General features: G+C 39.7%; 2 protein-coding genes across 2 annotated transcripts in view; one reads left to right on the top strand and one right to left on the bottom strand.

Moving 5' to 3' along the window:
* Nucleotides 1-9,806, top strand: part of LOC105148449 (neurotrimin) — a 27,245-nt gene extending 17,439 nt beyond the window's left edge. Inside the window, exons 3-5 of the mRNA XM_087410865.1 lie at nucleotides 940-1,147; nucleotides 1,754-2,050; nucleotides 2,414-9,806. Coding sequence (XP_087266991.1) covers nucleotides 940-1,147; nucleotides 1,754-2,050; nucleotides 2,414-2,598 — 690 coding nt within the window. The 3' untranslated portion in view covers nucleotides 2,599-9,806. The remainder of the gene's footprint in view (nucleotides 1-939; nucleotides 1,148-1,753; nucleotides 2,051-2,413) is intronic.
* Nucleotides 9,795-11,947, bottom strand: Kdsr (3-ketodihydrosphingosine reductase). Its single transcript, XM_011060180.2, has 4 exons — nucleotides 11,651-11,947; nucleotides 11,075-11,504; nucleotides 10,601-10,842; nucleotides 9,795-10,387 (listed from the first exon to the last, which is right to left on the bottom strand). The coding sequence occupies exons 1-4, from the start codon at nucleotides 11,843-11,845 to the stop codon at nucleotides 10,169-10,171; spliced, it is 1,086 nt and encodes a 361-aa protein (XP_011058482.1). The 5' UTR covers nucleotides 11,846-11,947; the 3' UTR covers nucleotides 9,795-10,168.
* Between the last annotated feature and the right edge of the window lie 507 nt (nucleotides 11,948-12,454).

Raw genomic sequence — 12,454 nt, forward strand, 5'->3', positions numbered from 1 at the left:
TTTCAAGCGACGCGAACAGATCTTTTCTCTGTCTCTCTCCACTCGTGAAATCGGTAACCGGTGCGCAGCGAAGGGATGATTTCGCGGAATGTCTACCGTCGTCGGGCGCGTAATAAAATTACCGCCGTCGGCACGCGCCAGTCTCGAAGGCAGCCCCCGTGTCTTTCGTTAACGAACTTTACCAACGTGTACAGGCGTACTCGTTGTACCCTGGATTATACGGAATATCCGTCTGTCGCCGTTGGCACGTGGACGAGGACTAAGTATCCGGTAACACGCGACCCGCGCGTACTTGAGGGGCCCGCAACCGCCGTCGCCGTCGCCTCGATTCTTATCGGCTGGCGAATTAAATGTATTCGTACCTCGCCTTCTTTCGACGCAGTAACGTGGTTCGCGGCACCATCTAGATTTCCGTCGGGCGCGCGCAAGCCGTCCGGTCGATGAACGATAAATTAACTGCGACGGGAATGGAAGATTGATCGTCCCCGGAATCGGAACGAATCGAACGTTCTCATTCTTACTTTTTTTTTTCCTGCTGTTTTCTTTTTTCTTCATCACCGTATCTCTCTTCTGTTCTTTATACTTGACAGAAATTTCTTTTTTTACACGCCTCAATTTCATCTGTCTCTCTCTCTCGAGTCTCTATCCACTCAGTTGCTGAATAATGGCTCGCGATAATCCTGGTGATTCTAACATCAAGCTAATGCGATTAAAAGGGACAGTAAATGACGAAGAATAAATCTCTCAGATACATTAAGAAGGAAATTTCTAGAAGCGTTGTCATAAGAACAGGGACAGGAAATGGTCGATGAATCTCTATGCAAATTAATAAAATTTAAAACCGACGACTGCAAGGACTGTAAAAAGATCTCACGCGTGAGAAGAATTTAATGAATCGTTTAAGACGAACAGAAACAATTCACTTTGGTTAATCCGAAGGTCTCCTGGATCAGAAGAAGAGACTCGCATATCCTCTCGGTGGATAGAACCATGTTCATTCCGGACGAAAGGTTCCAAGCGATTTTCGGGGAGGCGGACACGTGGACGCTGCAGGTGAAATACGTCCAAGCGCGCGACGAAGGCGAGTACGAGTGCCAAATCTCGACCGACCCGAAGAAGAGTCACATCATCAAGCTCAACATCGTCGGTGAGCGTCGTGCGGAAGGCGATTACTCTCGAAATTTTTGAGAATGGAATCTTAATGAGTCTACTCTCTCTAAATCCTTTGGAGTGAAATCTTACTCTAAAAGGCTGAAAATTGAGCCAGTCTTGAAAAAAGAGCGAAAATATTTTCACTCTTAAACAAGAGTGGAATGAAGTCTCCAAAAAAAAAGGAGATTTCATTTCTTAGAATGAATCTCACTCCAAAAGAATGAAAATCTCCCACTCTTGTTTAAGAGTGGAAAATTTCCATTCTTTTTTTTTTTAAGACCGGCTCAATTTTCACTCCAAAAGATTTAGAGAGTAGAATGTCTACGAATAGTCTATGAATAGCATAAAACGATTTTAAAATATCCTTAAAAGTTCTTTAAGAAACGTCTTTGAGATATTCCATAAAGAACTTTGAAAGATATGTTAAAGTTATAAAATGCGTCGATTTTAGACATTGTACTAATCGAGATCTCGCTCTAAAGAATAAAAATTGAGCCAGTCTTGAAAAAGAGCGATTCAATTTGCAATCTTTAAGAAGATTTCGCTCTTCAGAGTGAGATTTAAAGAGTATATTGAGCCAATTATATATTCGTCGTTACAGTGCCAAAGATCGAGATCTTGGGGGACCGTGACATGTACGTGAAAACCGGAAGTACAGTCGCAATACGATGCGTAATAAAACAGTCTCTCGAGGGCCCGTTCTACGTCTTCTGGTACCACGAGGGCGATCGCGTTCTAAATTATCAGCTGGGCAAGATCGACATTCAGACGAAGAGGATCGAGCAGGATACGGTGAGCAGCCTAGTGATCCACAACGCGAGACGGGAGGACTCGGGTAACTATACTTGCAGCCCGAGTAACTTGGATAGCGCGAGTGTGCAGCTGCATGTGTTAAACGGTGAGTGGAAACGTTTTATCGCTTTGGGACAAAAGTTTGTAAAAAAAAAAAAAAAAAAATTAAAATTAAAACGCGGGCAACAGTGTTTCAACTTTTTTCTTTTCCTGTAAACTTTCATGTTACATATGATTCACTGTTTACGAGATACTTTTTTCACACAGACTTTTAAAAAAAGCACTTGATAATTAACTCATGTACAACAATAATATGAACTTTTACAAAAAAAATAATTGATAATTACGATTATATAGCGATAACGAATGCGATATGAATACGAGATTACAATCTTCATTTCAACGTGTCTAATCTCGTTTATCGTTATTTTATTAGACACAAATATACATGTATTCGATGATTTTCTAGGGGAACACCCCGCGGCTATACAGAGAGGCATCAGTTCAGCGCCAGGTGGCTGTCCCACTCTATGGTGGCTGGCAGGAGTGGTGACACTGTACTCGAGTCACGGCAGTCGTCTATTCGTCCTCGTTCTTTTGATCCTTATGGTTCTTTACTCGAAAAATCCATCTTACATTGCGACGGAACGATAATCAGGCAAGACCGCAAGGATGGTATACGCGTATAATCGATTATCTCCTGCTACGAGACCCCGACTACCTCGAGAGAAGAGATCCTCGATGTTGCGGACCGATTTTCAGAGATCAAGGATAAAAAGGGCGAGGATGAAAGGAAGATTAGAAAGATAGAGGGTAATATACGAGATAAAGAGAAAGAGAAAGATCGGAGGGAAGAATAATGATCCCGGAGGTAGTATGTTTTTTCTCCGTACGCGTGAAGTAAGAGTTAGAGGTTCATCTCGATTATATCGAGACAGTGATCCGGCCGTTAGAAATTAGGAATTAGTTTATTATATGAATTCTTGTTAAATTGCTACGAGAAGCTGTACGTGCTGGAGAAGCTACGAAATTTTTTGACGTTGTCGGAAATAAATTAGGTCGAGCTTGAACAACGGGTAGTTCGTGAACGTCTTGAAAACTTTCAATTGAAAATCCGAGGCGAGCTGATAATTTTATTTATTCATACTTATTACAATCTATTTATTTAGTCGCGTCCATTAGAAATTTTATCCAAATAAAATAACGTTATTATTTTCTTATTATCGCGATTGACGAATTATTATAACAAGATATCATTAAGTTTAACTCACTTTGTTTTTTTAAAGACGCATTTTACATTTTACATTTGTAGAATTGTTTCACGTATTTCCCGTTTGTTTAGCCCGACAAGGTAGAAAGTTACGAAATCTCAAAAAATGAACGCCCGAAAAACGATCACGATCGCGAGATCCTATCGCGAGGGCGTTGGGTGGTTTCGTAGCACCCATTATAGGAACAAGAAAGCGATAACGTGACGAGAAATTTATAGAAGGAAGAGAAACGAGAAGGTAGAGAGGAGAGAGGAAAGAGCAAGGAAGAAAACGAGTGAAAGAGAAACGTCGATGAGCGTCGACGTAGAAGAAGAACCGTCACGAGACTGGAGAAAAAGCAGAAAAACTTCGTCCGCGCCGCTCGAATAGAATTGAAACTTGTTCGATGAATTTTCGAAATGCGATGTAATTAATTATATTCGATAGCGACCGATTACAACAAAGCGTGTCTATACTTGACGTCTACCGCGTGATCTGGGATCGTCCTGAGACCGAGCGATCTCGGCCATCGTCTCTTAGACGATTTGTCGATACGCGCGCCGAAAATGAATTAGAATCTTCTTTTAAATTTATCTGTCGAAGAGACTATTCCAAGATCGTATAAAAAAGCTTGACAAGATGGAGAAAGGAACAGGGATCAAAGTGACCCTATTAAGGAATAAAAATGTTATTGCTATTAATAACATGACGATAGTACTCGAGGTAAAGAATTCATATCAAACACACGACAAAGTTTCACTCATATCAAATCTCTTAGCCACGATATTTCTGGTATTTCCAGCACCAAGCCAAATTTAAAACGAGTAGTTGGAATAAATTATTAAATTTATACGGACTTTTATCGCTCATCGCGAGTGAGATAAAACGGGGTATCATGTTGGAAATTATCATTGCCTCTATAAATACTTGATAAATACGTTGTCAAAGGCGACAGGTGTCTCGAGACGATCCGCGATGAAAATTTTGGTAATTAAAGCGCATTGAGTATACACACGTCGATCAAAATATATCATACGTCCGTACATGCACAGGCTAAACTTATCGCGACGCGGGCCGTACAGACTGCCGCATTTTCCACTGACTGCTCCTTTACGCGTCGTCTCGCGACTTCGGAAATATCGCGTTTTTTTTTTACATATATATATATATATAGAAAATCGAAGATTTTCCCTTTAGGAACGTAGAAAAATGAAATACTGCCGATACGCTCAAAAAATTAAATACTGCCGATAAAGTCTCTTTTTAATCCTTGGGAGGTCCTCCCAAATATCACAAAACTAACTTTTCTATATTATACGTTTATTCACGTTGGACGACGTTAAAGGAAAGGAGACATTTGTTTTGTATAAAATTTACATAAACGTATTACGTAGGGTGACAAGATAAATTTCACGCGTATTCTAAATCGCATATTCAGATCTCCGCCTTCGATGAACTTCTTTTTCTTGTATGAGTCGTCAAACGTCTCATCATAGCGATAGGCGAGTACTTTCGACAAATACATTTTGATAACGCATATTTTCATAGCGGTTTTGGCCCGCGGCGTGTCGCCTCTGAGCATGATCGGTTGTATAATTTAGCGGATGAGCGTACGGCTTTCCGGTGGGCGCCTCGCGCGCCTCCCGCGAATTTGCTTTCTTCTCGCAAATACTAGTGGGGAGGGGAGGGAATACTGTTTTTTATAATATTATATATAAATATATATATAAATATATATATATACAAACGAACAGAAATATATATATGTATATGTGTACGCGCGCAAATACGTTGCACATGGGTGTTGAATATTGAACAAGTTTCAGCTCGCACGAACGAGGGGCGCATATAAAGTGACTGCAGCGTACGTTCTCGTTGAGAAAATTCTTAAGGAAATGCTTGAGAGATATCTGATGAGGAAGAGGCGAAGGAAGGAGAAAGGGAGAGAGAAAGAGAGACAGACAGACAGACAGACAGAGAAAGAGAGAGAGAGAGAGAGAGAGGAAGAGAAGAAAATATACCGTAGAAAACACGAGGACAGCGGCAGGAGACGAACGATTCGTTAGAATATCTACGATTCATGTGATTGTAAATAACGTAACATAGCGTATAAATAACGTAACGTTAATTAATGATATGCCGTACGTGTTACGCTAAAGAAACAAGAAAAAAATAAACTAAATAACGTTACTGTGTAATTTTTCGGATCGTAAAAACGCGCATTGGAAATAAGTCTGGCCGCCCGTGCTAACCGGCTCGGGAAATCATGCACGGTATCGGGAGGCAAGAGGAATTTCTTACGAGCCCACTACAATAAGCCATTAGCCATCTAGGGCCTCGAGTCTTAAGCCATAGGAAATTGACCAATCACAGTCGAAGAGAAAAATGGGAGGAAAATATAATGACTGTGATTGGTTCGATTTCTTACGGCTTTGGATTTAAAGCTTAGATAATGGCTTATTGTAGAGAGCTTATTGTAGAAAGCCCATTACCGACGAAGAAAGAGACGCCGCGCGCACACGTACGATATATACGACGTTCCCAGAAATCGAAATCGTCTGACAAAAAAAAAAAAAATTTTCGTTGGACATTTTATCGCGAGGAGATAAAACTCGCCTCGCACGGCGTCGTCCGGATGTACAATCGAAGGAGTAGAGATTCTTAACGCCCGCCGCGCTTCCGGCGCGAATCGCTTCCGTCGGGCTTATCGTGGAAGATCGGCGTGAAGATGCGCCACGAGGAGGATTGGCAGGCGGACAACACGTCAGGCGGTGCACGCTTTTCCGTGGCGCCGCGGCGCCGTGGTGTGTCCGAAGACTCCGAGACTTCTGTTTGGGAACGAGAAGCGGAGCGCGCACGTTTCCCCGTGATGAGCGCGCTCGTGGATAGCACGGGCCGGCCACACACGCGACTAGATGTAACACTAATTAACGCCTAGCGGTAAGCGAACTAACGGATATAAATGCAGATATATCGTCGGATATAATAGCCAGGCGAGGCGAATGCGCGAGCGGCTGTGTGCGAGCGGTACGGTTGGTGCTTTAAACCGTGTGAGCCTGTTTTTGCGCGAGTAAGCGACGGGAGAGAACGGCGCGAAAGGAAATGAGAGAGAGAGAGAGAGAGAGAGAGAGAGAGAGAGAGAGAGAATATAAGCCACACACGAATACGTACATACAGCACACACACATATACACAATATACACGTACGAACAACACATACACAATGATATACAGAGAGAAGTTCGTTGGACTGACGTGTACTGAGACGTTGGTCGAATGACACATTTTAAGATTAAAAAAAAGGTCGATCGGGGATGTAGTTACCTTCTTTATATCGTCTCCGCCTTTCCTTCTTCCCGCGCCTCGCGGGGTCGCTTCTAAGGCAACGAAGAAAAGGGCTGAAAACAGTTCTCTGTGAGGCCGCGGTTAAACTTTATTACCTTTTCTCTCTTCTTCAACGTGGGCCTCTCCCTCGCGGGGTGGAAGAAGGAACCACCGCGTTCGTCCCCGTCGCCCTTTTGCTTCAACGCGAGAAAGGAGAAGTAATTTAAAGAGAAGATAGCAGGAGAGAGAGAGAAGAGAGAGAGAGAGAGAGAGAGAGAGAGAGAGAGAGAAAGAGAGAGACGGCGGGACGGCGAAAAACCCAGTCAAGAAACGTCGTCTTATGATCTAATTATAACGTCGTAGAACAGCATTAAAATTTTTGTACCAAAATCTATCTTGTAGTCCTTAAATGTCGCGTCACTTCATTTTCCGTTTCCGTTCGACGTTGTCGATCGCGGACTTACTCTATTTATTCCTAGGTTCTTCTTTTTTGCGAAACATACATCGAGGGAGCGAATGAAATTTGCCAAAAAATACCCTCTCGTAAATTCTTCAATCGCTGCGTTAATTAAAACTCCTGAATCAATTTCTTGCGTGCCATTACTTCACGTTTCATAACGCAAACCCGTGAAGTAAAGCACGAGAACGATATGATTATTAATCGCGATACAGGAGTTTTTAAGAAACTGTCTAATTAATATAATGAGCGATCCGCGCCGAAAGAACGCATGCCGATTCTCGAGAGCGATTACGAATCCCGAGGTGTAGACATTTAGAGGGTTGTTAACGATTTTCACCCTATCAGGATTTTAAGAGTCTTGTTCGATGGTCGGTTAAAAAATGAAACCGAACGTAATTATTTAAATATATCCAATTAATAAAATCAATTTATATCATGCAAGATTTATAATCATAATTGGCGGTTTTTAGCAATGATTTTAAGCGCCAATAATACCAGAATTATATCGCAAATTTTATTCAGTATTTGTTCAAAAAATATGTTTTATTATAACAAATATTAAACGTTTTTTTATTTTAACTTGTTAAATGTTTTAATAAAATATTTTTAACGAATGTTAAATATAGTATATGCAAAACATAGTTTAATATTTTGTGTGTTCAGTAATAACATATATTATTCAATTAAACTCTCTTTTTAAAATGGCTCAGAAAATAATATTGACTAATTTTTTATTAAATTTTATATCTAATCTATTTTTATGATTACTATTTTCGTCCGTTTAGATTTCGATTCTAAAGAGGAAATATCGAGTTATTTAAACTTTTGAATGCGGCAACTCTTTAGATGAATACCTTATTTCGCGAGTGATGCTTGTGACCGTCCTGACAGTACGATGTGCTCTTACGCGTAGATAACACAAGTTAGGTATTCTTTCCGAGATAATATGCTATATCTAAGAGGTACGAGCGATACGACACCGTCGTCGTCGTCGTCGTCATCGGAAGGATGAAAGATGAGTTAGACGCGGTGACCCAGAAATAGATCTCTATCAAATCGGAGATTCCAATTCCGACGTGATCCATCCGCGTTGCCGCGCCGTCGAACGGTCTCGAAAAATTCTTTGTGAAAACGAGAGAACATTCCGGAAATCGATTACGCAGCTCTGTATGTATGTGTGTGTGTGTGTGTGTGTGAGAAAGAAAGAGAAAAAGAAAGAGAGATTGAGAACAGGTCACCGTAAAAGGATTTCGAGACGAGCAGCAAGCAGAATGTTATCGAAGAACTTTTTCGACAAGAAACTAGATGTCGAAGATTGTAAAATGAAAGATTGTAAAATACGCGCGGAAAATGTACATGACTGTTGTAATTTTAACCCTCCACCATCCTTATTCTATATTGATAGCAAAGTGACTTGTCGCATACGTAACAAATTTCCTGTCTCGACGATGCACTGATAATGATCGTCCGCACATTACGTTTTTTTCTCTATTGTGGAGGGTTAGAAGAACGAATTGGAGAAGCCATTTGTCGTCGATCGGCACCCTCGGGACGGCGTACACCTCGTTAACTACGCGGATCACCGACATTCGCGAGAAATGCACCGTGCAATCATGCGATTGTTGCACGCGAGCATTATAAAGCTCCCGAACGACTCGAGAGGCTCGACAAATCGTCACGAATTATATTATCGAGAAACAGGTCATTACGTTCGATCTCTTTAGCGAGATACACACCCGGGTAATTATTTATATTGTCGGACGAATGCGTGCGATCGACATCGTAAATCAAGGAGGTTCGATAAGTCCATCGCGACCGACTGAGTTCGACAACGTCCTATTAATATTGAAAGCGAGATCCTACGTTACGGGCGTTTCGTTGACGACACGCGACAGATCACACTATATAGTAAGGGGTCTAATTAATCACTAACGCAACACGTCTGCCGATTCGAACGTTCGACGAAGGTGATTTACGGCTGCCACCGCCGTAAAGGGTGGACTATAAAGGAAATCTCTTGAAGCCGCAGGGAGGAGAAAGGAAAGGTAAAATTTGTCGAGCGCGCGGATAAGCGGACGATCGATTTAAAAAGATAAGCGTAAGTTAAAAGAAAAATAAAACAGCAAGACACTCTGGAAATATTCCTCGAGGCAAGCCTCGTCTCATGGATTCGCATCTGTATACACCTAAAGCGCTTTAGGGTTAACGAGAGGAAAATAGAATTAACGAATCTACGAGATGATGCCGAGGAAAGCGAAAGATATTAGTGCGAATGTGGGAAGATGTGCGGTGCAAAAGTTTAAAATATGCGCGTGAGAGGGTGAGAGAATGTGAAAAAGAGGGAGTGAAAGAGTGATAATAAATCAATGTTAAATCCCATCATTACCGGACTCGCAATTTCGGAAGACAGATCTTCGTTGACCGCCGTTTCTACGTATAAGTTTAGTCTCGTTTTTCGAAAGCTGGACGCGACCACGCCCATTCGGCGCCCGATCGCGGCTGCATGATACTATTTATTGGATTTTAGACGGACACACACGTGGGAAGAAATTTATTCGTTATTCGCATTCGAGCGCGAGCTCAATTCTTTTACCAGCGACAGACAGATGGGCGGACGCGATCGACGTCGAACGGAGCCCCGTCCACGAGAGTACTCTTTACATACCAGTTTCAGCGTTTCCGTTTTTAACCTATTGTGGCGAGAAACGGGACGAAGAGCAGTCCCGTTCTATGTGTGTAAGAACCATAAAAGCTTAATAAAAGAAAAAAAAAACATTATACTATGAACTTACGGAATACCTAATAAAAGTAAGCCAAACCGTTAAGAAGGTGTTTTATTTCTTTCGCTCCTCTGTACATCGCACTGCGTCTCTCTCTACATTGTACTAAAATAATTTGTCTTACGTACATATTTATCTCCTTTCACGCAATTTATATTCATCATTGTATTAACATCAATTACCCACGCATATCATACGGTTTATTTAAAAAAATAAAAGAAAGCACAACCCATAGTCTTGCGATTTTACACAAACGTTTGGAGCAAGAAAATATATTAAATCCATATTAAATAAACTCTATAACTTAGAATGGAAGCAATATCTCATCAATCTTTTAAGTTCGCAGAATATCATCAGAAATCTTTCTTTTCAAATCATAGATCACAAAATATTATAAGGAACCTTTTTTCTCACTTAACCTTCTTTATGTTTTCAGAATTCGTATATTGCTTGCACTGTGCAATGATTCTTTGGAAGATGAAGAGATAGACTACACCGATAAATCTCAACGGACCCATCAGCAAAACTTGTACAAACAGCTGGCGATATAATTTAACCGGCGACATTCCCGCACACAACGTCGTCATAATGAAACCTTCCAAACCAATAGCAGAGAAGAAATTTCTTGCCTGAAACATATCGTTGAATAAAATAAGCCAAGGGGGAAAACGATTTTTAATTAAATTCTTATATAATATCGGCTTTCCGACCAAGTCAAAATAATTATTCAAGGAGCATAAAAGCCAACGCAAGAGTGCAATAGTCTATTTATCCTTCATATATAACGATAAACGTTTCTTAATTATTTATAAACGATTTTTAATTATTTTTCATGCACTAACCAGCGCATCCTCGAAAGCCTTCTCGGCAACGACCTCGGGCTGGACTAAATTTACCATCTGTGATATGGCTTTTGTTTCTATCGGTTTCGATAGCTCTTCGATGGCATAACCAGGTGTGTCTGTATCCGGTGGTAAACACAAAGTGACAGAAATGTTGTATGGCTGTAATTCCATTGCTAAACTCTCTGCCAAGCCACGTAGTGCGAATTTCGTGCTACAGTAAGCGGTATATCCAAAGATACCTGCGCAATACATTTTCTTGTTTTATATAAATGTTTTATTAAAAACATTATGTAAAACATTTTATATAACATTTATAAAATATTAAAAAATATATAAAATACATAAAATATTATATACCATTTATATAAATGTTACATAAATGTTATATAAAATGTTTTACATAATGTTTTTATGTATGTAAGCTATAATTAACATATATATTAGTATACAGATAACTTATTATGCAAATACCTAGGAGACCACCTTGAGATGACACAAGTACAATCACTCCTTCTTTGGAAGCTTTCATTCTTGGTGTGACAGCCTTAATGCAGTAATATGTACCCAAGAAATTCGTGCGCATCATTATATCCAGAGACTTTGGGGTGGTGTCTTCTATTTTGCCTGCAATCGCGAGACCAGCACAATTTACAAGCATGTAAATAGGTCCCATATCATTCTCCAGATCGGCCAGTGCTTTCTCAACGGTTTCATAATCTGCTCCAATGTCTAAAGAAAGATACTCTACCCTTTGTGTATCTTTGTTCTCACACGCTTGCAATATTTCACGTTTAACCTTCTCCAAATTCTCCACATTTCTCGCAATTACCGTGACGTTTGCTCCTTTTTTTGCAGCGAGAATCGCCATACATTTTCCAATACCGCTGGAGCCACCGGTCACCTACACAAAACAATATTTTAGAGTTATAAGATAAATACTAGATCAAGAGACTTAAGAGAGATTTAATATTCAATTCGATATAATGTCGCATTCTGCATCGTTATATTTTAACAAAATATTTTTTCGCAAAATTAAATGAAACTTACGACCACGTGCTTCTTCCTGACGTCTTTTATTTTATTTGTCCAAAAGAAATGTTCGTACACAAACAGAGTGCAGAATATAACAATTGACAGAAGAATAAACCCTATAATACCATACAAGCCAAATATCATCAAGTTGTGTTTATGAAGAAGATTATGAAAGAAATCAAAACTAAGATAATCGCGCGAGAACTCCATCTTGCAAGACACATGAGCACGTTCCAAATGATTCTAGGCTCTGAAAAAGTGAATGATACGACATCAACGAGAAGCAAGAAATGAATCTTTGACCCAAAGCCTAACTCTGATGGCTATGACTTGCTTCTCTCTCATATACCTACAGTGAATAAATTCACGCCATCTGCAGTCGTCAAATCAGTACTCTATCTCAAATTCTATCTCAAATTCCATTTCAAGCACAGAAATACTACGTATATGTACATGCGATCACTGAATATTAATTAAAAACTATTGATCCTCCAGGGAAAGTTTTTATGACTATTAATTACTAAATTGTGTCCCCGGAGACCTGGAGGTAATTAAAGAGCAATGACACTTTTAATTTTTTTTCCTGCATGGAAGATAAGCAAATAATAAATGGCTCAATTTATCCAGTCATTGTTTCATTATTTTAATATATGTTTAAATATTTTAAGTAATTTCAATAAAAATTGTAAAAAGTAAAAACAGAATTAACCAATATAAATTATCAGAAATAAGAAAATATTTTGTATTTTTTTTTTATATTTAATAATAATTTAAAAATAAGATGTACATATATTTTTATATAATAATTATATAATTTGT

This window comes from Acromyrmex echinatior, chromosome 11, assembly GCF_024713525.1.
Source record: "Acromyrmex echinatior isolate Ae372 chromosome 11, ASM2471352v2, whole genome shotgun sequence".
In the NCBI taxonomy this organism is placed as follows: domain Eukaryota; kingdom Metazoa; phylum Arthropoda; class Insecta; order Hymenoptera; family Formicidae; genus Acromyrmex; species Acromyrmex echinatior.

Excerpts from the sequence above, each read along its gene's own strand:
- Kdsr (XM_011060180.2), bottom strand. The coding sequence starts at position 11,845 with ATGGAGTTCTCGCGCGATTATCTTAGTTTTGATTTCTTTCATAATCTT. Across the intron at positions 10,843-11,074 it reads ATCTCAAGGTGGTCTCCTAG|GTATCTTTGGATATACCGCT; the intron begins GTATTTGCATAA and ends TGTATTGCGCAG. Across the intron at positions 10,388-10,600 it reads AGGCTTTCGAGGATGCGCTG|GCAAGAAATTTCTTCTCTGC; the intron begins GTTAGTGCATGA and ends GATATGTTTCAG.